General features: G+C 45.0%; 2 protein-coding genes across 2 annotated transcripts in view; both read left to right on the top strand.

The window, feature by feature from the left end:
• The window catches only part of SLCO3A1 (solute carrier organic anion transporter family member 3A1), a 151,951-nt gene extending 141,319 nt beyond the window's left edge, over window positions 1–10,632 (top strand). The window contains exon 10 of the mRNA XM_075159878.1: window positions 1,446–10,632. Coding sequence (XP_075015979.1) covers window positions 1,446–1,825 — 380 coding nt within the window. The 3' untranslated portion in view covers window positions 1,826–10,632. The remainder of the gene's footprint in view (window positions 1–1,445) is intronic.
• Window positions 1–26,270, top strand: part of CHD2 (chromodomain helicase DNA binding protein 2) — a 309,839-nt gene that overhangs the window by 54,631 nt on the left and 228,938 nt on the right. The window lies entirely within an intron of this gene.

Below are 26,270 nucleotides of genomic sequence, written 5' to 3'. Positions count from 1 at the left end.
TGGCTTGCTTTTGTATCATCTGTTTTTATTTACTACATTTGTGCTATTAATGACTGGTTAAAATGAGTACTAAAAGCCCATCTAGCCTTTCTTAACTCCTGCATTTATTAACATATAAGGAAGATCAAACAAAATCTGCAGAGCTCTAGTCATCGACAAAATAAAATAAAGACATCTCAGTTACCACAGGAAACAGTGGAGACAACCAATTTATTTGTAGTCTTAGGATGTATGTCATGAATGTCACTATTTTGTTCATGACAAGCTGAAGGAAGGTATCTTTTTTAAGCCTGGAAATCCAGGTTAATGATGAAACCGGCTCCAAGATTAAACACTTTTCTGTCCTTGTGTCTGTGTGTCTACACGTGTATTTATAGTCTCAGGCATCACAGCATCTACGAATGGAGTGATACTGTTGAGTGTGTTGTGCCCACCTGCTATGCGGTTTCAGTAGATACGATGCTCTCCTTTGCTTGCTGTCTTAACTTACAGCAATGATTTTATCGATCAGAGTTTTTTCCAGGGTTTATCTGCTTCCAGCCTGCCCCCATAAATATAGCAGAAGGAAGAGAAATGGTTTACATACGTAGAACATCCACATTTTCTTCTGAGTGCTGCATGCTCAGTGCACGTGTGCTGGCTGGGGAGTGCAAAGCTGGAACGTGGATGTCCTAACCACCGTCAGGGTAATGTGAAACAGGGGACCTCTACAATCCCTGTAGGATGGGGAAAGGTAGAGAAGAAAAACATTGCCTTTATTAGTTAAATGAGATTGGAGTGATTACTTTGCTTTAAGATTGCAGCTCTGCTGCAAACTATGATTGAGAAACGCTCATCAGTAGTTAGTCGCAGTGGCTGTGGGAGAATCCTGCTGTGGTATTTCATTTAATGGTGCACTGAAATTTTCCCTTCTTTTTAGATTTAATCTTTGGCATCTATTAGAGGCCATTGTTTATTTTCCTTAGACCCAGAGAAAATCTTCTTCTGTGTCAGGGAAGGGTTCAGAACTAAACCACAGTGCCCCAGCTGATTTCAGGCTCTGAACTGGAGACCTATGGCATCCTTCAGGTGAACACCCCAGAGTGCAGAATTACCAGTATCTAAAGAGAGAGCAAGCTGCAAGGTTGTCCTTCTCTTTCATTTACCTCTCCACTCAGTCTCACTAGGCAAACAAGAAGTTTAATAAAAGCCACTTAAACTTGAGTAAAATCTTTCCTGCATGTTGATATCAGCAGGAATCTCTTCCGTAGACGTTGAGTCCAAGCTAAAAACTCATCCACAGACTTTGTTTAGCTTGATTTAGGACTTAAAAATTTAGAATCACAGGCTGCAGCTGACACCATTAACCTTGATAAAGTATCCTCTCTTTCCATGCACTGCAGTCACGTTTTCTCTTTTTATCATAAGGATCGTAAAAGCATGATTTGTCTTTCTTATTTTGACAGGTTTTATCCCACCTCCGCTGATCTTTGGGGCTGGAATTGACTCCACGTGTCTGTTTTGGAGCACGTTCTGTGGCGAGCAAGGAGCCTGCGCGCTGTACGACAACGTGGTCTATAGATACCTGTATGTTAGTATTGCTATAGCCCTGAAGTCTTTTGCATTCATCTTATATACAACCACCTGGCAGTGCTTGAGGAAAAACTATAAAAGATACATCAAGAACCACGAAGGTGGTCTCAGCACTAGTGAGTTTTTTGCCTCTACTCTCACCCTAGACAATCTGGGGCGGGACTCGGTGCCCCAAAATCAATCACATAGGACAAAATTTATCTATAACCTTGAAGATCATGAGTGGTGTGAAAATATGGAGTCTGTTTTATAGTGACTGTGGAGGGGTGAACTATATTAATAATACAAGGGTCCTTTTTAATAAAAACAAGAAGAGAGCACGAATGAAGAAACACAACTGCAAAACAACAACAGCAACACAGGAAACTTTTGGTTTTTTCTCAAAGTCAGACCCAGCCAGGATTCTTGAGAACAGCATCTTTTAACGGGATCACTTGTGACATCCTGCAGGGTGATGGAGAAAGCAGGGAGCCGCTGTGGCTGGGTACCAGCCCCTTTGATGACAGTACGAGCTTCCAAGAAGGGCATCTGCGGAGGTTCCTCGGAGAGCTCGGCAAACGGACAGGCTTGGGCATGAGGCATAGAGAAAGCAAGGTGATAACGGCAATGCTGGAATAGGTGTTTGCGGTTGCAAACGGGGTCCCAAGGATACGTGGAGCCCCGCAGCGTGGGCTGAAGGGTTAGCCGGTCTGGGTGCTGTTCAAACCCGCTGCACTCTGTGATGGCAAAGAGGGAGCAGTGCTGGAGTTGTTCCACCAGTCTCACTCTGTCACCAGCCACGAGTCCACGATAAATACCTTGAAAGCTGCTGGAAACCTTCCAGGTGGCGAGCAATGCTGTCAGAGGTATCCGAGTCCTTCCAGCCGAGGCTTACTCGCAGATTGCAGCTTCGTGGTTGTCTGTGAATAGCTGTGCTCAGATCTCTCAAACCCAGTAAAGTTCAAGACATTTGCTCACACTTGACAAACGTGCTGTCATTTTTAAGGGGGGATGAATTCCAAATACTTGTCTGTGTAGTCCTCTAATAAGATTTTTTTAAAAATTATTTTCAAATCTATGTTAACCCTTAAATCACTGACACTTTTCCATAGGGAGGATTTATTTATGCTTGTTTGGGGAAGTATCCTGTCTAATTCACCCAAACATAATGTGACTCAAGGGGTTTGTTTAATCCTCTGCGTTTTTTATCCATATGCCTTCATTCTAATATGCTACCAAGCCAATGAAGACACATAATATCTTTTTGAAAAAGAGAACGAATGCACTGTGTCTCTATAAAAACAATTGTCAGTTGGAGAATTATAGATAATATGATGATTTACATAATACAGTTTTTTCATATTCTATGTGACTCAGTGAATACATATATATATATATATGGAGAGGCTGTTTATGTTCCCTCCAGTTTTTAAAGAGATATATATATAATTTGCAATCTAGAAATTGTGTGGTGGATGTTTTCTTTAAAGTAAGTGTGCGTGTGTGTGTGTACAAGATGAAAGGAATACTGACCTTAATCCTGCAACCCTTACAATTGATTTTTTTTTCACCTGAGAAATTCCACTGACTTCAGTGGAAGCCATGTGAGGAAGGTGGAATAATCTCCTCTCCTGGAGGCCACGTTTTGCCCTTAGATGTGCAAATAGTGTTCCTATGGAAGGCTGGGTTATGGGAGCGGAGGCTGGCCAGCATCGAGCACCTCTGAAATTTTCATTCAGATCCTCAAGAGACACCCGTGCAGGAGCAGATTTGGCTTTGCTTTTGCAATACAGTCTTATCTAAGCGTGCAAAAATCAGGAGGAAGCTTTCATCTGATTTCAGGAAGCATTGGGTCAGGCTTATTTTGCATGCATATTTTTCTTTTCCAAAACATTCCTGCTGGGAAGCAATACAAATTGGTTGTGTTTGATGAGTTTTCCCCAGAAACCAGACCCATTTCCAATGGACTAAATGTCAGAAGGGTTTTAAGGGTTAGCATCATAATCAAAAAGCTCCTTTTTTTGTTTGTATATTGAAGCTGTTGTGAACTTGCAGATGTTTAGAGAAGTAATCTGGCACGTTGAACTGAATGCTGGACGTCACTTCCATGCAGCTGGTGGAAGGGCTGATCTTCCCCAAGTCCTTGTCCATTGCTGGCAGTGGACACCCCAGAGTTGGCACAATTACAGAGGGTTGATAACCTGCCACTCATGTTCAACACCTTTTTAGCAGACTCTGCTCTTATTTAGGCATTGAAACACGGGTGTGGGCTATCAAACTGCTTCTACTTGACTTGACTTTACATGTGTGTTTGTAATTTATGCACAGCGTTATATGTTCAGCAACAATAAGGGCAAAAAAAAAAAGGGTGTATCAAATAAACTCCACTGTGCCAAATACTCAACAAATATTGTAACCGCAGATATTTGATTCTTGGTTTTCAGCCATGTTAAGAATCACTTGATTAATGAAGGAGTTTAAGGAAAAAAAAAGTTATTAAGCTATGCAGTGCCATTGTTATGTTGGGTGGTAAATGATGCTTTTTAGACCATTAGATTGGTTTAGTATATTCTGTCTGCTAAAATAGAGATACTGCATCCATAAAACAATGAATTTAAAAAAGGCACAGGGTGCATAACTGTCTCATAAAATATGTATAATTGTCAAGTATAAGCCTTTGAAATAATTCTGTACAGTTCTCTTCATTCTGAAAACTTATTACTTAGACTGCTGTCTTTTCAAATGTTAGCTCATAATTTTATACTATACACACACATTCAGACTCGAACACAAATGTCACAGAATAGAACCTTTCTAAAAGCCTGATTGCTTGAAATTCTATAACCCCTTTCACCATTTCATTTTTTTCCCCCTCTGAAAGTCCAAGGTGAAGGAGAATAGCATGCTGACATGATGCAAAACAAACTCCTGGTGTTCAAGAGCTATGGTTTGTCAGTACAGTCAAAAGTCCCCCTTGACCGGAGTTATAGAAACAGGATTCTAGGGCACTTAACGTTTTCATTTTTATTTTTGTGGTTTTTTTTTTCATTTAATCTCTTCTCTTGGTATGTATAGGAGACGCAGCTGAATGGGATTGCTTACATTATTTTTAAACTGTAATTTAAAGTTCCTGCACGATTGTTGTTTTCTTTCTTTTGATAATGTGACTTTTGAAAAGCTCTCTCCCCATCCCACTCTTTTTTTTTTTTAAGGATGTATCAGATGCCTCATGCATCATGAAGGGCTTTACTGTCAGTGCTTTGGTACAGATTCAAGAACAGAGCTTTAACACACAGACCAAAACCTTCATCCATCCCAGCAGGCTCTTTGTTTTTTTCTGATTTCAAAACCACAAGGCTGTTTTGCCTGCGACCCAATTTTTGTTACAGAATAACAAATGAAGAGTCTCAGACGTCCTCCCGCTTCCCAAATTGCAGTATGGGCCTTCGCCTGCCAGCACTTTGCTTCCATCCCGCAACTGCCTTAACCGTGCAGGAAACTTAAGAACAAGGATGGAGTTAGAAAAATGCCCGTTCCCGGGAACAGAAACAGGGACATGGTCTGAGCTGTGCAGTCCAGATCCAATGGTGGAAATTTTTTCACCATATTCCGGAGCATTGAAATTCAGGGTTTTGTTGAGACCTCAGTCTCAGCAGAAATGTTATTTTGACATTTCCAAGCACTGTGTTCCCTGCATGGTTGTTTGCTAAGGAATGGGATGTTGGAGACACAAAGTACTTGAGATTTAGCAGTCTCTGTGGGATTGTCCAGTTGTCTTGCATGACTTCGGGTTGGGGTTTCCGTTCCCTTGCACAGATACCACCTTGGCGTAGCCCCAGTGAAATCAAAAGGGGACCCCAACCTAAAATTGGTGCAGAATCGGTCTCGTCGGTTTCTTTGCATCCTTGTTAACAAGGGGATGCATTTTCAGAACCTTCTTTTTATCATACATTTTTCCGACTTTGCCCAGCACATCTTGGATGTATAGTGGGACGAAAAAGGCCATCGTTTGAATTATCTAGACAAACCTTCCATTCCTTGGGAATTCAACTAAGAAGGGCCTCACGCTGCCATACCCCTGCAAGATGCACCGAACTACTTAGTGCTGCTATTATTAATCTCAGTTGGGTCTCACCTTGCTAGGAAGGTGAAGAGGGAAAGATGCAGAGAGGAATTAGCTTCAATTAGCTGAGTTAGCTATGCTTCAAAATGCTTCAGAACTGAAGTGTTGGTCTGCAGACATTTGGAAAGTGATTGGAGTATTTCCAAATGGCTGAGATGCATTGGCAGTTTTTTTGTGGAACAAAAAAATTAAAAAATTAAGGGAATGAATGAGATTTGGAGTCCCTCCTATCCCCATCAGGGTTTTATGTTCATCACATTGCTGTTGGAGGTAATGTACTTCAGGTTTACCTTTGTGTCTCAGTCAGACACATATTTTTTCTCAGTAAACGAGGTCCTGGGAGACAGAAAGGTGACTCCATCTCATAACCAGCAGTTTCATTCAGCAGCAAACCCAAGACAACCTGAAGGCTACCAGCACTATGAAGCTTTAGCCCCCGAGTCCGCCACGGCTGTTGCTGCCATGTGAGAGTTTCCCGCAGCTGGGTGTGTCGGGCTCAGTATTTTCTTCAGACTTGGACAATCTTGGTGTGATGTTTGTTTTATTCTTGGCAGGTGACATGGGGAATTGTCCGTATTAAAGACGTATGCAAAGGCTTCACTGCGCTGTTGTGATAACAGCTTCGTTCCTTTATTCACAAGGGTTTCCAGCCTTATTCCCACTCTGCCTTTAGACACAGCCATGCTCATCTATCCCCCTAATTTCACTGAACTATCTTTGCAGCCAGAAGCAGGTTTATTGTTGTTCTCTCTCTAGACCTGATTAATGCCTGCAAAGTTCACAGGCTTTCTGTGCGTAGGGCAGAGCACCCCTGAGTATAAGCAATAACACTGACCCGCTCCCATTTGCATTAGGAGTTTTTGCTTTTCTTACCTAAATCTGAGTTCACCTCTCCCAACGTCCCATGCTGCTGCTCTGACTTGCCTTTTTTGTTGGCAGCAACTGCAGGGGACAGGCAGCAAGACACAATCGGTGTGAACGTAGGCAGCAGTTTATTAAGATGGGCAATCGTGTGATGGGAGCCTTTGGCATAAGCCAGGCTCAGCTTTGGTTATCTGATGGTTGAGATTGATCCAAGGAGGAAAGGAACAACCAGGGCATTGTGGCTGAACCCCCCCCAGAGTCCCTGAACGGATTATCCACCCTTCTGTGCTCCTGGATAGACCTAGCTGCCCTGCCTCCCTGAGACCCACGCTTTGTGGGCATTTCTTCCAAACTGACCATCAGCTTCCTTTCTCCAGCCACAGTTCTTCCTTCTTCCCAACGGCAAAGCACAGCTCGGCTCTACCAAGTCAATACGAGGTGTTCAGAGTTATTGGCTGGCATTTAAATTTGCCTGGGATGCCAGCAGGTCTTACTTGGTATTACATGTGCTCAAAATATTATGGTTTGTTCTGCTTTTATACACTAAATCTATTACTTCTAGACTGCAAATGATGTTTTCTATCATTCCGTTGACATTTCTAGCCAATCTGAGTCTTAATACAATTGCTTGGGTGAAAAATGGCCTTTCAGCAGTTCTTAGACATTAGGTACTTCTTTATTAACTAGTGATGCCAAGTAATATCTTTGGCCGTTGTCTGTTCCCTGAATCCAGTGGAGCAGAAGGAGGCTCTGTCTCCTCAGAAGCAATACCGGTGTTTTCTTTGACAGAATATGAACATGGACAACTTTTCTTTCAGCTTCAGTCTTGGCCACAGCTGCTCAGCTCTGGGCATCCCTCAGTCCCGAAAGGACACAGGGGATTCAGGAGAAGCCATGTGGATAGAGGAATCCATTTAAATGACTGCAAGAGTGGGACCGTAGGACATATGTAATGTATACGCTGTTTCGCTTGTCAAAACCTTGCTTCAGTCTCTATTTGTTTGATGAATGGGGTGACTCCAGGGATGGGGGCTTTGGGATACTACAAGTGTGTGATGTTTCCCCCACTTTCTTCAGCTTAAGTCCGGCAGAGCAGAGTGTCACACCATAGGAAGGAAAAGATTAGCAATACCTGACAGTTTGTGGTGCTGGGCTTGTTCTACACACAGCTGGTGTCTGCCAATGGCAGAAAGCAATAAGAAACTTGTCAAGTCCAACTCGGCAAATAATTTATAGCAACTTCATAAATTAATTTTCCTTTTTATTTCTTCCTTGTGAATTGCTGAGAAAACCAAGAAAATGCCTCCAGTGTGTTTGCAAGGTCATTTCTGCGTATCATCTGTGGTCTGGAAGGGTTTGGAAAAGCTTTCTTATAATTCATACGTGTTGGTTTGTTCCGACTGGACATGGAAATCATGGGGGATATTTCTGCTCCCTGAGTTCCCTAGGCTGGAATTTTCTCATCAGTACAAATACTTAGTTCAAAAGTATGTGATTAGGAATTGAGTAAGAGGATCCTTGCTCAATGCCAGTGGGCAGAGCGCCGCTGGACATACGCTGCTCCAGGACAGCCAGAGTGCTGGCTTTCAACTCACAATCCACTTTTCGGGAATATTCTCTCATGGATGCTTGAAATTCTCTGCCTCTCCCAGTGTTCCTACCAGTTAATGCATTCATTTGAGTAATTACCGAGAGCAAACAGGAGAAGGGTATTACAAAAACAAATCGGTATTAAGGTGAAACAGGTGGTGCAAATTTTATTTGTGATGTTTGCACAGCTCTTAGATCGGAAGGAAAAATCTCTCGGGAATTGGAAAGTTGCATATGGCCTAACGTATCTTAGTTCTTCCCAATTGAATTGCCAGTTGGTAGGACAGCAAAAGGCATCTTTCCCTGCTTAGCCCTTCAAAACCCGTTTCTTTTGCAGTACGGCATCGCACAAATACCAGTGCTTTTACTCCTCAATGTAAACTACATCTCAGTGCTGTGTTTTTGGTGCCTCACAACTCTGCGTGAACTTGAAAGGAAGAAGTGACCCCTGTTCTTCACTCGCGACGCTTCCTACCTGATCGGAGGATGATGATCCCTCTTGAAGACTCACAGCCGTTTTCCTAAAGTCTTAAGCGCAGCGGGACCAAAACTCTGCTCTCTTGATCGCAGGTGGTCTGTAAGCTGTGCTCAGAGGTCTGTAGCTTGTCTACATTGCCTTCACGATGCTTTCAGTGCAAAGCATGGTGATGAGGCTATGCATAACTGCCCCTGGCAAATGTTCAGGGTTGCCAATGGTCTAGGACCGCCAAAGCTTGGGAGTCTCCGTGTTAGCTCCCATCGTCTACTTTTAGGAAGGAGCCATCTCAGAGTAGGATTCAGTGGAAAAGTTCAGCAGTGCTGGGACCGCGCAGCGTTTCAAGCAAAAGGAAGCTCTTGGTTGGCTTCGGTACCACGTCCATAGGGAAGAGGGGGGGAGATGGGAGCAGGGGAAGAGCTGTGATCTTTTAAAACCCATAGTGCCTACCACTGCAAATGGAACGCTGTATTGTATTATATTATACGTGACTACCATGTAAATAAAGTACAATAAATGTGGTGTTCGTTAGGATTTTGATACAAGTCAAATGCAGTCTGCAGAAATGGTTTTTTCCCTGCTGTATGTACTTATATCACATTCCAGGCATGGGGACGTTTGGGGTTGTCTGAGCTAGAAATGCATAAATGGCATTAGATGGGAAATGTTTGCAGTAAGAGTATTTTAAAATGTCTTTTGCCCTGTATAGATGAGACACGAGCGCCATACGAAAACCAGCCAGAGTGGAGGGAGTGGGGGCAGCTTAAAAATGCAGGAGGAGAGCAGCTCTTGACTTGAAGTGGTTTGTGAGCAGAAGCGACGCTGCTGCCCAGCCAGTCCTGTCCTTGGCCATGCTTCATTCATGACGGAGGAAAAGCAAAGTTTTCGTTTGGCTGATTTCTCTTTGCTTGTTTTCCTGATGCAGAGGTTGATCAGGAGCATATATGCCTTGCCTGTGTAACCTGGTTATTCTCCACCCTTGAGATCCCTTAGCAGCAGCTACAGCTGAGCAAACTTCAGAGCTCAAAATTCAAAGCAGATTGGGAAATAAGTTCTCCTGTTCTTAACTCAACCAGCTGTCCCCTCTGTGGCTCTGGCAAACCTTGAGGGGCTTTTTTTTTTGGCTAATAAGAATATTAGGAACTTACTTTGTTCCTTAACCCACTCCCTTCTCCAACCTTATGTTTCTCCATGGTGTAATAACAGAATTAACACATTTCACCGAGGCAGGTCTGCCACGTGCCCTCCAAATCCTGATGCATCTCTTAACTGGGTTGTTGGTGAGAGCTTTCCAGGCTTCAGAAGCTCAGGGCTTCTCTGGCAAGTGTTTGCAGCTGGTGTGTGGATGTAATCTTCTGTCAGTGTATGGAGGGTGCTTCCACATTGATTGTCTTGTTGGAGAAACAAGGCCACCCCGTGCAGTTTGTCACACCTATGGCTCAGAACTCCCCCACAGAGCTCTGTGCAGTGTCCACAATATTGAAGAGAGTATCTACCTGCCTCCCTACCAGACCAGTCCCTGCTGTTTGTCCCACGTATCATTGCTGTTCTTCGTAGTCACCTGGGCAGAGCAGCATTTGTGGGTGGTTGTATGTGAAGAAGGTTCTTCCTGCATGGGACATCTCCACAGATGGTCTGTAGCAGCATGCAGGGGACCTGGATGAGCCCAGGTGCCTCTCCCTGCCTCGGGCTATAGGTTGGTCTTTTCTTACAGTGCCCGAGGGAAAGTGGTCCTTGGAAAGGTCTTTGAAGTGTGCTGGTTTGACTGCTGGTAATTTTGCAGATGTTTAGCAGCACTTCCAAAATAAACCAAAAGCTGGTTTGGAAAAGGAAATGTTTCACTGTACGATTGATTTTAAAAACAAAAAGAAAAAAAAGAAAGAGAAACCACATGCTCGATATATTTTGAGTACTGTGTTCTGTATTTTTGCAGCTTATATTTTCCAGATGAGCAGTTTAGAAATATGTGATGTGAAATACATACTGTAAGTTTGCTGTAAATGATATTAAAAACACTATTTTCATTCTTCTCCTGTCTCACTGGATGATCTCTTTGGTTCTCCCAGCTTGGCCGGCTGGGCTGGTACTCTGTCTCTCGCAGAAAGTTTTCAGTTTCAGTAAAAGCAGAGTTGAGAGTTGGGGCTGGAGGTTCGATGTTGAGGTTGAAAGTCTGCTAGAAATGGCAGAGGGGCTGAGCGTGTTCCCGTGCATAGGCAGTGCCTTCAGAGGAGAGGTCCTGGTGAAGAAGTGGTGGTGACAGAGAAGGTAAGGCAGATTTTTGGAAAGGGCAAGATGAAGTTTAATTAGTGTTTGTAGAAAAGCAGAGGGAGAACCAGGACATCTTAGGTGGTTGCAGAGTGGGGGAACTTGAAGACCGGGAAGACAGTAAGATGAGGAGGAACATGAGAGGGGACGTGAGTTGAGCAGTTAAGAAAAATGCTGGATGTCTCATTGATGACGAATGTGTCTGACACTCTTTGTGTCAGTTCAGCTGTGAAGGGGAAAAAAAAAAAAGCTTTTAGCTAAAATAGCAACAGCTCAGTGAAGTGGCTGAGCCCTGCAAAGCACCCTGAGCCCCTGCAGCTGTTTTTGCTCCAAGAGCTGCAGAGGCTTCTCCCTTCATCTCCCTCAAAGCACCCAGTGCCATGGGGTCAGGCCAGCAGAGTGGCACGTTCGTGAGAATGTGATGATATCCCTTTCCACTTGTTTTAGCTCCTGCATCGGTCAGAATAAAAGTAAGCCCTTACTTGACCCATTATTTTTAAATGTTTCAAATCTGTTGGATGAAAAGAAAATAATTTTCTCCTGGGCTTCTACAAAATGATGCTGCATGAGGCAATTACATTCAAACGGAGTTGAATATTCAGTCATTCCTTGTTTGTTGCATTTTTTATCCTTCCCTGTTCCAGTTCCCTCTTCTGGAAGGCAGAGGGCAAAACAAAGATTAAAAGTTAGAAGAAACCCTTACATTTGACTGCATACAACTTGAATCCAACCACTGTTGCTTTGAATTCACTTTCAAACAACAGAAGCTTTGGAGAGCGGCTCAGGAGGAGGGAGTGAAGGAGGAAGGCTGGAAAACATGTTTTGCTAAACGTCGACAGCGAAGCATCTTTTATTTATTTCATTGCATTGCTTTTCCTCCGCCCAGCTACTGCTGGTGTGGGAGCTTACGCAGACGCCCTCTGAAGGCATCGCTCCTGCATGCTCCACTGGCCGTTCCTTACAGGTCCCCAGCTGTCCCCCCAACCGGTGTGCCCACCAGCAGACATCACCCCCAGCTTTTCGGGGCTTCCCTTCAGCCGACCTAGCCCTTGCATTTTGCTGCTGCCTCTGACAGAACCCGGTTAATTGGGTATTTACCCAGCTGGATTCTGTTTTGGATGCAGATTATTAACCTTTATGTCACCTAGAAGATACTACACCTGGTAAAGTTAATGTTTTGAGACCGGGAGGTTAATGTGTCAGTGCTCAGCCCTCCCTAATTAGCAGCAGGGCTGTGTGTGTGACTGTGCTGTGAGCCCTGCTTTAATTAGAAAGGACTCACAGGTGGGACACATCAACAGCATAAGTTTATCTGCCTCCTTCAGCTCGCTCTGATGCATCTTCTCCTTGCTGTCCCTGGACCTTGGGTGAGTCTTGCTGATATGGTAGCAGTCCTTCCCAGCCTCGGGGAGGGCCTGATTCTGGCAGCCTTCTCAAGGCCAGCCTGCCTGTGGTCTTCTGAGCCTGGGCTCAGTCAAATGCAGCGATTGGTGATGAAGTCTGGGGAGCTCCAAGTTGAGAAGGTTGTTGTGTATCCAGGAATGTGCCTAGCAGAAGGTCTTAGCTCTGCACCAAATTTGCTCAGCTCCTGAAGCCTCAGGTGATCTTTATGGTGCCTCTGAGCTGGCTGAATGGTGTGAAGTAGTTGTTAGGGCTTAAAAGAATTTGCTTGGGTTTTGTGTTCTGGTGTTCCCGTACTTGCAACCAGAGCATGCTCTAAGACGTGTGCTTACTGGAGTAGTGATCATGCAAAGAGCAATCTGGAGATCAGGAGTGGAGAATATTGGAAGGATAAAACATGTCATTGGAATTGTGAACTTTTGTACCAGAAACCTGGTTTGAAGAACCCTGCTCAGCCAGTCAGGGAAGACAGATGGGACCCATGTTGTTCATGGCAGGGCACAATGAAGTATTTATTCCTTGTCTCTGGTTTCCCCTCCCTCCTGTGACAAACGTGGGCCCGGCAGGAGCATGGGTCTGTGCCTTGCAAGACCAGGAACTGCCTGTCTTCAGAGAGCTTTTGCAGCTTGTGTCGTGGCTGACCCTGAGCAGCCCTGGACCATACTGTCTCCTCACTGCAAATCTCGTTACCAGGAGAAAGGGTTTTTCAGGAAGAGGCAGCTGCCTGCAGATCCATGGCTCTTCCATTCGTACCTCCTGCTGCCTATCCCTCAGCTCCGTGGGATGGATCCTGGTGCGTGTGGCTAGGACGAGGTAATGAGATCAGGCTAGGAGCCTGAAGGGTTCTCTTTCAAATCTTGCTTTTAAACAGCAGGTGTGTTCCCGACAGCCATGTCCTGTGCCTCAGATGCTGAGACAAAGGGCTTAGGCACATGTGTGTTTTGCAGATGCCCAGAAGGCTTCAAAACGCTCCCGTGCTACCTACCATTTCGTTATCGTGGTATTACTGGCCATCGCTCCTTCCGTAAGTCAGCTAAGTTCCTTCCCATTTACTGCTCCCAAATGGGCTCACTGCTTTCTGTATGGCCAAGGACAGTTTATGTCGTGCAAGTGGCAGGGAGACGTGCACGTGGAGCTCGGGACATACGGACACCCGTAGTACGGCTGCTCGTGTGCAGGGCGGTACAATTGCACCCCAAGCAACGCTGCAGGCTTGGGGAAGAGTGGCTGGAAAGCTGCCTGGAGGAAAAGGATCTGGGGGTGCTGGTTGACAGCCGGCTGAACATGAGCCGGCAGCGTGCCCAGGTGGCCAAGAAGGCCAACGGCATCCTGGCCTGTATCAGAAATGGTGTGGCCAGCAGGAGCAGGGAGGTGATCGTGCCCCTGTACTCAGCACTGGTGAGGCCGCACCTCGAATCCTGTGTTCAGTTTTGGGCCCCTCACTACAAGAAGGACATGGAGGTGCTGGAGCGTGTCCAGAGGAGGGCAACGAAGCTGGTGAAGGGCCTGGAGCACAAGTCTGATGGGGAGCGGCTGAGGGAACAGGGGTTGTTCAGCCTGGAGAAGAGGAGGCTGAGGGGAGACCTCATCGCACTCTACAACTACCTGAAAGGAGGTTGTAGCGAGGTGGGTGTTGGTCTCTTCTCCCAAGTAACAGCGATAGGACGAGAGGAAACGGCCTCAAGTTGTGCCAAGGGAGGTTTAGACTGGACATTAGGAGAAATTTCTTTACTGAAAGAGTGGTCAGGCCTTGGAACAGGCTGCCCAGGGAACTGGTTGAGTCCCCATCCCTGGAAGTATTTAAAAGACGTGTAGGTGAGGCGCTTAGGGACGTGGTGTAGTGGGCATGGTGGTGTTGGGTTGACGGTTGGACTCGATGGTCTTAGAGGTCTTTTCCAACCTGTATGATTCTATGAGTTCCCAAGTGATGCTGAGCCATGCTGCAGCAATATCTCCAGTCCCTGACACCGAATGAGGCACAACTGAGACAAGGGCTCCGCAAACCCTGAGAACAGAAGTGCCTGTGATCTACACAAAAGATAACCAGATGGAGGCTGATAAACGAGGGATAGAAGGAAAAATGACTGATCTCTTCAGCCTGCTTGGCAGAGGTGTGGCACACCAAGACCTGCCCTGGTTTTATGAGTCGACCTTCAGCAGCACGAGGAGGAACCTCAGTCCCTGGCAGGTATCTCCTCTGTAACGTGGTGGATTTCAGCTCCTTCATGACGTGGCACTTCTCCTTCCACACAAACGCCTTTGAATTGTGCAGGCAAAGTGCAAAAATAAACTGCTAAATACAGCCGGTCAGAATATTCCCCATGAGGAAAAAAAATTCATTTCCCTCAAAAATTATGACACTTTGTGGGAATATCTCCGTTTCAGTGGCATTTCATTCAAACGAAATCTTTTGATGAGCTCGCAGTGTCTTGTTGGAATTGGACCATTTTGAGTTTTCTTTGGGAAACTGTAGCTTGAATTCTATCAGGATATAAAATAAATTAAGAGTATTTGGACTTTTATCAAAATGAAATGTTTTGATTGCCTCCAAGCAATCTTTTCTGCTTAACATTACACTTCTGTGAAAATTTTGGAATTCAATATTTTGTTCTATTTTTAAATACAAGTGCATATAGACCTTCTGGAATTTTTCACAGATGCTTCTCGCCACCCCACCAGTACCTACTTTTAGAACATCACCAGCCTGATGGTTACCTGGGACGTGGGAGCAGGCACAGCTGCTGTGGGGGAAATGCAAGAGCATGCTGTCACCCAACAGCAGGCCATGCTCTTGCCAGACAGCGTGAGGATAAATCCTATCCCTAAGCAAGTACAGGATTATCCGTCTCTGAGTTTCCTTTTTCCATTGATTCGGTCTCTGAGAGAAGAACTAATGTATTTAAAAATCAAAGCCAATGGTGCATTTTCCCTGTTAGTCTGAGGCCAACATTCATTTGAAAATTGGCTTTGTGTCTGCTTTTTTTGCAAATTTGCATCTCTCCCCGCTACTCCCAGCAGGGGCTGGGAAGATGCTGCCAGCGCTGCCCTGCCAGCACGGTGCTTGAGCTGGGCTCATGTTCTGACCGGGAGCACCGAAACTGGGGGCAGATCTTGCTTGTGTCCCACTGCCTTTGTGCACAGGTGGGAAGAACACAGCATGGCTGCAAAAGACTACATAGCTCTAGCCAATATTTGGCAGAATACAGAGGTCTCAGTAGGAGGATCCCTAATTTAGAGGTGAAAATCCATGAAGGCGAGGGGCAGCTGCAGAAATCTGGTGTTTTCACTGGCCTCAGAGGTAGGGAGAAGCTGAATATGAGCTTGAGGAAGACAAAGTGCAGATCAGGGGAGTTTGTTCCCTGTCTGAGGTCCACAGGGCTTGCTGGTTGTTGTGAACATTAGCTTAGCACATGGACCTTGCTGGCTGCCACAGGGCTTTTCAGCAGAGCCATTCTTCCACCTCACCGTCTGTTGAGTCCATTAGTCACCTCCCTGGCCTTAAATAGAAGGAATTTCAGGTTTTCATTAAAAGCCTTGAGCCTGGGATGATGATGCTCAGCAGAGGTCCCATTTTCACCTTTAGGAGATGGCCAGAAAGACTAAAAATGGTCTCATTATACACCAAATTAGGAAAATTTCTACCGAGAGGTGGGAGAGGAAAGGAGAAAGAGACTCTTATCTTATTCTCAGATGGACTCAAGATGGCAGTGGGAAGTGAATGTGCCCCTAAAGGCTGCGGGGTGGCCTGTGCAAAATGAACAGGGGTCCTTGGGTTTCTTGCAGCAGGCAAGTGCAGAAATTTGGCAAATTCAGCCACCAGAAATTCAGAAGGCTGAGAAATGCTCAGGCTGGAGTGGAGCCTCATCCTGCTTTTATCTCTTAGAGATGGTTTCTGGGATTAAACTTGTTATCTCTCCAGCCCTCTCTTCACATGCAAGAAGAAAGGGACTGCTGAACCGATGATACGAGTGATTGATATGATGATGATGTTGTGGCAGCCCTTAGAGGACTCTGAATGCTACTCTTCCCCTTAGATTAATTAGGAATGCATTTACCTGAAATCCTAGAGACCTCTTTCCTGCAAGCCTTGGGTGTATACAAAGCATATCTTCTCCATTCAGAACATGTACTAATTCCCCACTGAAATCAGTGCTCATCCAGTACTAACACCCACACAACTTCTAAATGCCTCTGGAAAGGAGCAGAGCAACTTGAAAGACATCTAGATTTCTGGATGAAGCCAGAAGTCAGAACATAACCCAGCCTTTGTTGAAATGACATTTGAACAAAAAGGTGTTTGGTGTTTGGTTGGTTTTTTTGTGTTTGTTTTTTGTTTGGTTTTTTTTTTTTTTAATATTGTAAACATGCCACTGAACCACAAATGCACGTGGCGATGCAGAAGAGGGTACTGAGCTGCAAACCAAAGCTTGCTCATCACAGGAACGCACTTTGCAGCTGAAGTTGAGGTTTGAGGGGACTCTCTTTGCCCTTGCATCACATCTAATCTGTTTTCACTGCAGGTCATAAAGCCTGGTGTGCCGAGTTTTTCAAGTACCATTAGTTTATGGGCTTGTTAACCAAAAGGATTTTGTTATCTTTCGGGGTCTGACTCTTATTGAACCAGAGGTACCTCGCTGTAATTTTGATGGCAGAGGAGAATCAGGTTAATAACATTGAGGATCGTCCTTTCAGCAAATATTATTTGAGCTGGTTCCTTTTTACCTCCCTCCTTTCCCTGCTCTGTTGTTGCCATCACTGGAATTAACTACCTGGTATTATTGTAGCTGTATTTAAATGTTGTCATCACTTGGGTTAAGGCTTTAGAAACACGTACGGCAGCAGCCTTTTGGGGGCTGCATTCAGAAGGTGAAGGTGTCTGCAAAATGCATGTCTATTTGTTTTTGCATGTGTATCCCTGTACAAAGCTGCAAATAGGAATGCAAGGGTATCGAAAAGCCGGGGAGACAAAACAAGTTAGGATTTGAACTATTGTTAGAGTACAGCAGGCCGTACGATAGTGGAAACATGAGACAATAAAAAGGGGCATGAGTTAATTAGTATGTTTAGTTAATATACTGCTACAATCAGAACTATTCTACCGGCAATGCTGCCTTCCAGTGTGAATGGAGTAACAGTTAGAGGTATCTGAAAAGGACAGAGGTGTTGTATGGGTCAGGAATAAAGCTGCGTGTTTCAGCAAGTGTAGGAAAAAATATCCAGAGGAAAGTCTTCAACAGTGTTTGTACCTTCTAGAAGGGCTGGAGTTTGTAGGTGGCTGTTGATCCACATTATATGTGCTGACTTGGACTTTTCATAACGCTACTTCTGCTGAAGAAGCCTTTTGATGGTTAAAACTCAGAGACAGCCTGGCCTGGCATCATTCACCTTTTATCTTTTCTTTTCCAGTTTTCTAGTTAAGTGCAAACAAAGCTGGAATGCACCAGGAAGAAAAGCTTTGGGTTATTTCTGGGGAAAACAGTCTAAGAACCTACCACCTTTCATTCATCGCCTTTCTCATATGAGGGAGAGGGCAAAGACCTTGCTGATTTCAGTAAGACATTTCTCTTAAAAGGTAACAACCTTTACAGCAGCCTGTGTTTTGATGGGACATTCTTAAGAACTAATGCACTGATATCTAAGACCTTTCCTTTCTTTAGAGAGGTGAAAATGGGTTTTTGCCTTCTAGAAGCTCAGTATAACTAAACAACCTATTGACTTCCCTGCTACAAGGTGTCTGCTTTCTCAAGATGCATTGAACATGACAGATGCTCCTCTCGTCCCAGTGCAGCATTAACCATCTCTGTGCACCGCCTCCGCTGCAGGATGCTCTTCCCAATGTCCAAACTGGCATGAAGGAACAGAGAGATGTTATAGCTACGCACACTGGAGAAATAGGTCAAAAATAAATGCTTTCAAGAACAGAGTAAATGACTTCACTCTCATCTATACTCCCTGACACATCACTAACTCATCAATATCTTCCTCTCTATGACAACCCTGAGAAAACCGAGACAACTGGGGAGTAAGAGAGGTTATTTAAACAAGTATGTCGAGTGACTTTCAAAAGTAGCTCTTGTTTATTATAGATCTGCTGGGATTTTTTGGAAGCACTCTGTAGAGTAACAGCTTTAAAAAAAAAAAAAAACAACAACAACGAAACAAAAAAAAACACCAAACAAAAAAACCCCAACACATTGAAATCCTGAGCAGCTCTGCTTTTTTCCAGCTCAGGTTGATCAGAGCTGCAAGTCACTATGGAGGAGCTGACTGAGTTGAGATGGTGGGAACAGTCTGGGGTTGGCATGTAAGAGCATATCCAGAATCCTTAACAATGTCTTTTAGAGTTCTTCCAGTGCAGATTTTATTCCATCTTTAACCATTGCTTTTGGCAGGACATCTTGTGTTTCTAAGAGCTGTTGTCTCCTCGGTGTTAGGTCAGAGTGGCTTTGGCAGATGGGTCCCACGGAGCTGCTGTCCATCCCATATAGGCAGTGCCTCTGCGAATCAAGACATCTCTGCCCTGAGCTCATACTTTTCTGTATGAAATGCTATAATCTCGCTAAGCCTAAACCCCGCTTCTGGAGAAGGCGATTCTCTCTGGAGGTGGGCTGTGCTGCCTTCTGGCATTTTGGCCACACCGCTGGTAGGTTCAGCTGTCTGGGATACCTCGGGGTCCCTTTGGTGGCCCGGTCTCAAGCTTGGGCACCATGGACAAAATCATCACTATGGACACGCACCTTACCAGCAGAACAAGGTGAAAAACCTCCCCTGAAGATGTTCCCCAGCTTAATAACGTGGAGGGCTCGGCCCAATGGAGGGCACGTCCCCCGCTCGCGTCTCTGTGCGTGAGGGCAGGAGCGCACAACTGCGCAGGAGCAAAGAAGTTCCTCTTTAGCTTAAGCGACTTTATCTTTTCCTTTTTTGTTTAAAGGGCCTAGGTTCAAACACTGCCGCAAGCCGAGGCAGGTGGCCATTTCATAGTTACAGTAAATAATTTACATGACAAATTCAGACCTGTCTCTTGGTCCTGTATTATTCATGATTGAACGGGCTTGGTTTTTATGACAATGTTCCTTATTCAAACATGGTCCGTGATGTATCTCGGTCCGCGAGTTCATTTCAATTGTGTCTGGCTGCTTGCCAGCCTTCCGTTGCTGTTCTCTGTTTTGTAAAATGTATTACCTAGATCGTATTACTTCTATTTGCTTCCTGAGGGACTGAAACTTTCATATGCAGCAAAGAGATTTCTGCATGGCCGTATAAGCCTCTTTGTAGTGAAGCTTCACTCAACTGCATATTTCTGAGCATTTCCCTTCGCACAATTGTTCTTGCAAACAAAAATATCGTTTGTATGAACATTCATGGCAAAGGTCAGAAATATCTCCAAGGAAAATGCTCAAGCATCGTTTATATAAATCTTCACAAACACTTCACTGTTGTTTGCTCATTTTGGCTTGCATGAGTCTCACCCACGGGGTTTACGGATGTGAGGGTTTGGCTCCCTGGTGACCTCTGGGCCACCTGTTTTCTCTTAGCATTTCTAAATCCCATTCGTTTTGTTGGAGGTGGTGAGGGTAAAGCTGCAGTTTCCCAGCAGCTCGCTGAATTTCTGAGGTGTAGAGCTTCTTGAGAAGATGTAAGCCTTATGACTCAAGCACCGTGCGCTGAAAAAACAGGATTCACTTCTCAGTCCTTTATACACTTCCACTTGTCATTCCTTCCTTAGGCTTTCACTTTTCACCTGTAAAATGGGAATAATAATAATGCCTTCCTTCCCAGGTACCGTTTCCCTGTCCTATCAACTTACCCTGCAAACGCCACGAGCCACAGATCCAGCGTCATCTTTATGCCCACTCATACCAATGAACCCTCATCCCACCGACGATAAACAAACATGCAGTATCTATGTAACACCAGGCAACTGCGAGAGCACTGAAACGTGAATCCATCCTTTTGTATTTATCTGTATACTGCTGAAATATCTTATATAGGGGGTCTGGCGCTCATATGAGTGATTTGCTCATACACGGCTGATTTGCTGCCTCTGTGCTTGACTGAATAATTGATGGTGCTTACTGTTTTCATTCATTCCCTGAAATAGAAATGTGTCTAAAAATAATTTATGTCTGCTTCATCCCCTAAAAATAAGCCCATAGAAATTAGTGAGAAACTAAAGATAATATTATGTATTTCTTCTTCTGTGAATGTGTGGTCACAGCCTTGAAAAAGTTGAAATCCAAGTGAGAAAACTGACCGAGCGTGTTGTTAATCCTCTCTACGTCTTAAACAAATGGATTAATTTGCTACTAAGATCCCTTTGGACGAAAAGGGTCATGGGTTATTTACAAACAAGTGTTATTTCTCTAGCTATCATTACTCAAAACTGCAAGGGGCGAGGGGGGAAAGTACTTTATTGTTCTTACATTTCTTTCTGCATTCAGGGAGGCTCCAATTTATCAGATCTCTCTTTCTAATACAAAATTCCTTTAAAAGCCAGAGGATATACCAAGCCCTCTCAGGAGGTGACGAGACTGCTGATCTAATTAGGAAAGGATTCGGAGCATTGCAGCCTTCTCAGATGACTTCACTGGAAGTTGTGGGTGCAGAGATGCTTTTGAAATTCAATCTGCACATCCTTTATGTGTGTTTGGTCCAGAGACCTGCAAGGAAGCCTCAGGACTCTGCAGAAAGTGGTATCGTCAGCACAGAACTAGGGGAATTGATTGTTTCTGAAGATAGTTTCAGCTTTCATATAAGACCAAAGGAAATGCCTTGATCATTTACGATCATGAGCCATCCTCTGCCACTTCTGACAAGTGCCAGGTGCTAATTCTGGAGTCCCGGCTTAAAATGCCCTTCAGTGGCATCTGAATAATTCATCTCTTTGTACATGTTCCTCTTTGTGCTTTTGGGCAGTGAAGCTACTTTGGTTGCAATGGTGCCAATTCTTTCTGGCCCGTGGAGCTGCTTCCCAGCAATGGACTAAGGAATTTGGGTTTGTAAGGTTTGTTGAGTATTTGGGGTCCTTGGACAAAACATTTTATGTAAATCCCAAATCCCAGCTGCAAAAGTCAGATAGGGCATCCTATCCATTTAGATATTTTGCAGATCTGTACTGCCATGCAGCTGAGTTCAGCAGCATTCTTCTTTTGGGCTGTGAAGGGTGGAGAGGATGATGCAAGTCAGGACCACAGGGCATCAGTAGAGACTCGGAGAATCAGGCCTGGAGCAAGGCTGAGGTGCATCGATAGTGTTGTTTTGGGATCTTGGAGTTGAATAAATATAGCAAATAATTTGGCTTCAAACTTAGATGAATGAACAGGGCTCTGGAGTGCTCCAGGACTGGAGGAGAAAGGCAACCCAGGCACTGTCAGGCCGGAGAGCACGGATGATAGCAGGAACAGCCAGAGGGTACATGTTGGGAGTGAAGTACATTTGCAAGCTGTGGCAAGTGGATGATTTCACACAGAACTGTATATATTCCAGCCTGTGCTCTTTCTCCCTTCATAAACAGCATCCAAACAGCAAAGTCAGCAGGCATGTGTGTTTGCCCACGGCCAAATACAGCTCTGTTGTCATCACTGGCAGTAAGGACTACCTGCCTATTTCGTACCCAACTGTATATCCACAAAACCACTGGAATTTCAGGAGCCTTGACTCCTTTCAATGCTCCTGTGGATTCAGCACAGAAATCAAAATCCAACACTGTACGCAAATATCTTTTGCTTTCTGCTGCTGCTCTGCTAACCAGATTAGGTTCCCCTGCTACCTTATTCATTTCGCACTCATTAAAGCTAAATTTAGAAATGAAGGCAACTCTTCTCCCTTCTGGGAAAGGTAGTAGGGAGAGTCCTTGTTGCAACATGCCATGAGGAGACAGAAATAGCATCTAGATTTTCTCTCCTTTGAGATGGAAACATGCATGGTTCTGCTGAGACAGAGGAAGAAACTTGCACCCAGTTTCCTTCTGCATAGGTCACTCGTTGGACCCTGGGTCTAAAGAAATTTTTGCAAATCGTTGTTGAAAGCATGCAGAAAAAGGTTTATTTGACCCAAATCACAGGCACGCAGAAGTGGCAAGAGATGTTATTTGCACTGGGCAAGTCTAGTGGAGTTGTAGCTTGCTGCTGAGTTTGGACCTTGGGCTTATCTCCAGCGTTACCCTGGCAGGTGGGCAGTAGCTCCCAGATTTCAGCTAAAGAGACTAATAAAAAGAGGTTTCTTCCTCTCACTGACCTTTATAGTCAATGATGTCAGCTCTTTATGAAAAACTAATAGTGGCGTAAAATCTGCCTTCAGATTCTTAGGAGCAGGAATCGGCAGGCAAGAGGCCCGAAGAGAGCTGAGGTCTGTGCAGCATCTGCTCCTCCGGTACCCAACCACACTGGGCATCCCTCCAGCTGCGTCCCTTTGCTAGCAACACAGCTGGAGTGGGAAGGAAGAGCTCGGGTCTTTTGGGCAGTCAAATGCCATCATGATAGTGGGGAACCTCAGAAGGATCTCAGAAAACTGAGTGAATAGGTAAATCTGAGCTTCGGTTTAACTGACCATAATGAATCTAGGGGGAAATAATCTGAGCCATCTCTACGTGCGCTGAGCTTGGACTGGGCATAGTTGGATTCGCTCTTGACAGTTTTCCAATATCATTAATTCAATGTGCAGTGGCAGTCAAAAAAAGCTTGCAAAATATTGGACATCATCAGGAAAGCTATTGAGAACACGACATTTTGTCGTTTTGCCTCCACATGAGACCTTGGGATACCCCCACCCTGGGAGTGGGATACCCCTGGATGGGGATATGGACCCCAGGTACTTAGCTTTGCCTTGCAGCTGTGCACAGCTGCTGGGTGCTGCTTTCACACAGTAAATCGGGGAAAGAATGGGTTAATCTTGGCTTTGAGAGGGCAGCCAAGCACTCACAGAGGCTCTGACCAGGAGAAATGGACTGTCACTAGCTGTTAAACCTCAGGTGGAAGAAGCTTGTCAAAAGGCAACTCTGTGTCTGCATCTGTACGAGATCCTGGAGGTCTGGTGGGAAGTGCTGCTCCTTTCCCAAAAGATGCTGAGAGCCAGACCCTCTGCCACCGCTGAGGCTTGTGCGATGCAGCTGTGCCACGCAGAATTGCAAGCAACATCTTTCAGGAGCAAAAATGACATGTTTGACCACCATGGGGAAAAAAACAGCGAGGAGGTCTGTCAGCACTTGATTAATGAAGTATTTCCCTGTGGAGAGATCTGCGCACAGCTTTCTGCCAGGGACCCTGGCAATGCCAAGAATGAGACATGGGTTCAGCACCTCTTCCAGAGCTGAGAAATACAAATCCAGCAAACAGAGCCAGCTTCACTGATAACTTCCAAGGGAAATTGCACTTATCAGCACAACTTGTTAGGCAGCAAAAGTTAGAGCAAAAAATATCATTGGGTGAATAATGTCTTAAGCCCAAGTTTTGATAATAATTTCCAGTTTATTTCATGGCCGGGGTGAGGTGGCCAGTGCAGACCCTCTCGTTCGGCTTGTTCAGGTTAGCCTGAAGGTGCATGTTTTGACTGATGTGTAAGGGCAGATTTAAGTCGAAGGCAGCGGCTGGGACCACCTGAACCATGTGCCCACCCTCCGTGGGGGGCTGTGTCCCTCCAGGCAGGGACAGCAGATCGTCTCCCAGCACACCACGGCTTTTGGCCACGTGCTCTTGATTCACTGATCGCAGTTTCAGTTCACCTTCACCGGGAGGCTGAAAATTTCCCTGTCTCAGGAGCTGGGTCACAACAGGACAGGCGTCCCTGGCTTAGCGCTTGACGGCTGGAGAAGTAGCGGCTTCCGACCATCTGGGTTTGATCTGCTCCTGTAAGTTGCCTGGAGCCTTTCGGCAGCCTGATGTTTTCTCATTGTGTGCTGAACTTCCTCCTGGTTCATTTACACTTGGTTGGCACTGGCCTCCAAGATGGGTGCAAGTGCCAATGCAATTCCTTTGGGGAAAAAAAAAATCTGCTTTCACTTCCAGGCAGAGATAGTGATTTTACTTCTAGAAAATAGAGCTATAAACCCAGCTTATGCCAAACAAACACTATGCAATGTCTGTATTAAGCTGGGGTGGGGGAAGTTATGTCAAAAGAAGATGGTATTTGTCACTCACCTGTCTGAGTGCTGGGAAATGCTCTTTTTTTAACGTATTGAGTGCTTGATTTTCATCCTGCCTGCATCCTGGCCTCACTCTTTGCTCAGATGAATTCTGACCTCCAGCCTGCAGAGCTCAGTAGAAAAATATTTCCTTTTCAGCTCAGCACAGAGGTCTGTAGCAAGAAAGAACTGTGGGCAAAGTTGCCTAACAGGCAAATATAGGAACATGTTTGTGGCCTCAATAGAGCATGTATAGCAAGAAAGAGTAAGCTAAAAAATCATGTCTTTAACTGTCCATCTACCTGACAGGCACCTAGATAGGCACATTAGAAACCTGATGGATAAAATAGATGAGGCAGAAGTAGCAGGCTGCTAAATTACATAAAGTGCAGGCACAAAAAAAGGAAGGACAGCTTAAAAAAAAATTATAACTTAAGTATCCATGTCTAGACCAGTACTTGTGATGCTTGCAAACAGATATATCATTTGAGTCTAAAAGAGATGAACTATTTATTTAGCATGAAGATTGCCCCTGGCAATTGTGAATTGAAGGTTATCTAATGTCTTTGCCATAGGCTGTAAGTGTCTGGACAGTTAGCATATGCAAGGGAATTACTCACAGATAAGCATCCAGTAATTTATACAGAGCATTCCAGATAGAAACCTCTTCCGTATCAATTTCTGCCTACTCTATAAACTGCTCCCATTTATCAAGTCGGATAAATTCACAGAGGGGCAATGAGAGTGTGCTGAGACCTGTCTATACTTTATCAGTTAATATTCACTGAGGTCCTTTGACATGATTGGAGTAAATCTTTCCCTCCTTTTCTTTGGTTATGACCAGTCTATAATCTTCCAGGCTAAACACCATTCCCATGAATGAAGAATAATACTGAGACGTAGGAGAAAAAATAATACGTAGCGAGAATGCATTTCATCTCACTTTGGAGGTAATGAGACAGTTTAGTATGACATGTCATTTAAAACCAGGTTTTTCTTTTTAATAGATTCAGTATCCCTGAAGAAGTGACTGACAGATCAGTGCATGACATATATTTCTCCCAGGAAAAAAAAGTTGAGGTTGACACAAGCTGGGAGGCGGCAGTCGCGGTGATCTTCAGGAAGACAAAGGGGTGAGTCTTTCTCCATCAGGTAAATAACACAGACCTGAAGTTATGCAAATTAAGCTAAAAGTTTCAAAACCAGTGTCTGTTAGATCAGGAGGTGCCTATGGTGCCTATGCCCTTTAGCTGCAACCTGTAAGAGGTTCCCTGCCCAGCTCTGCATGGAGGCAGCCCCAGCAACGCGCCCCGAGCAGTAAAATACCCCAGGCTCCGTTCGCCCTTTCTGTGGGCTCTGTCTGCAACCTGCTGCCATCTGCCAGAAAATTCCCACTCCGTGCCCCGTTTTCCCTGTGCTGTGGCTGCCATGGGAACCTCAGCCGAGGGAGCGTTTGAGGTTTTCTTTGGCTGGAAAAATCTACCGAGACTGGGAGTCTACTGAGGACTGCATGGATCCCAGCAGCTTCATTCTCTGTCAGCTGCCAGCAGCCCACTCCAAGCTACCCAAAGCGAATGCACAGCTGTTTACTCCAACAACAGATGCTTCGCTCCTTTTGAGTGTGAGTGAGGACTTCAGAGGGCATCGCAAATGGAGACAGCTCCTTTCTCGTATCACAAAGGTGCATCGCCATGAGCCCAGACATGAGGGATGTTGCCACATACTTGGATAGAGTCCACACACAGCTCTTAAAAAATAAAAAAAAAAAAAAAAAAGGAGGCGCATAATGAGTCCTGGCACGCGTGTACTCAAGGCCATCTGTTAATGTGATCTGTTGCCAATTTGTAGAGCTGGGAACCAGGCTCTGCAGGTCACGGATGCCA

This window comes from Calonectris borealis, chromosome 11, assembly GCF_964195595.1.
Source record: "Calonectris borealis chromosome 11, bCalBor7.hap1.2, whole genome shotgun sequence".
Classification (NCBI taxonomy): Eukaryota; Metazoa; Chordata; class Aves; order Procellariiformes; family Procellariidae; genus Calonectris; species Calonectris borealis.
This window is presented reverse-complemented; position numbering and strand designations above follow the sequence as displayed.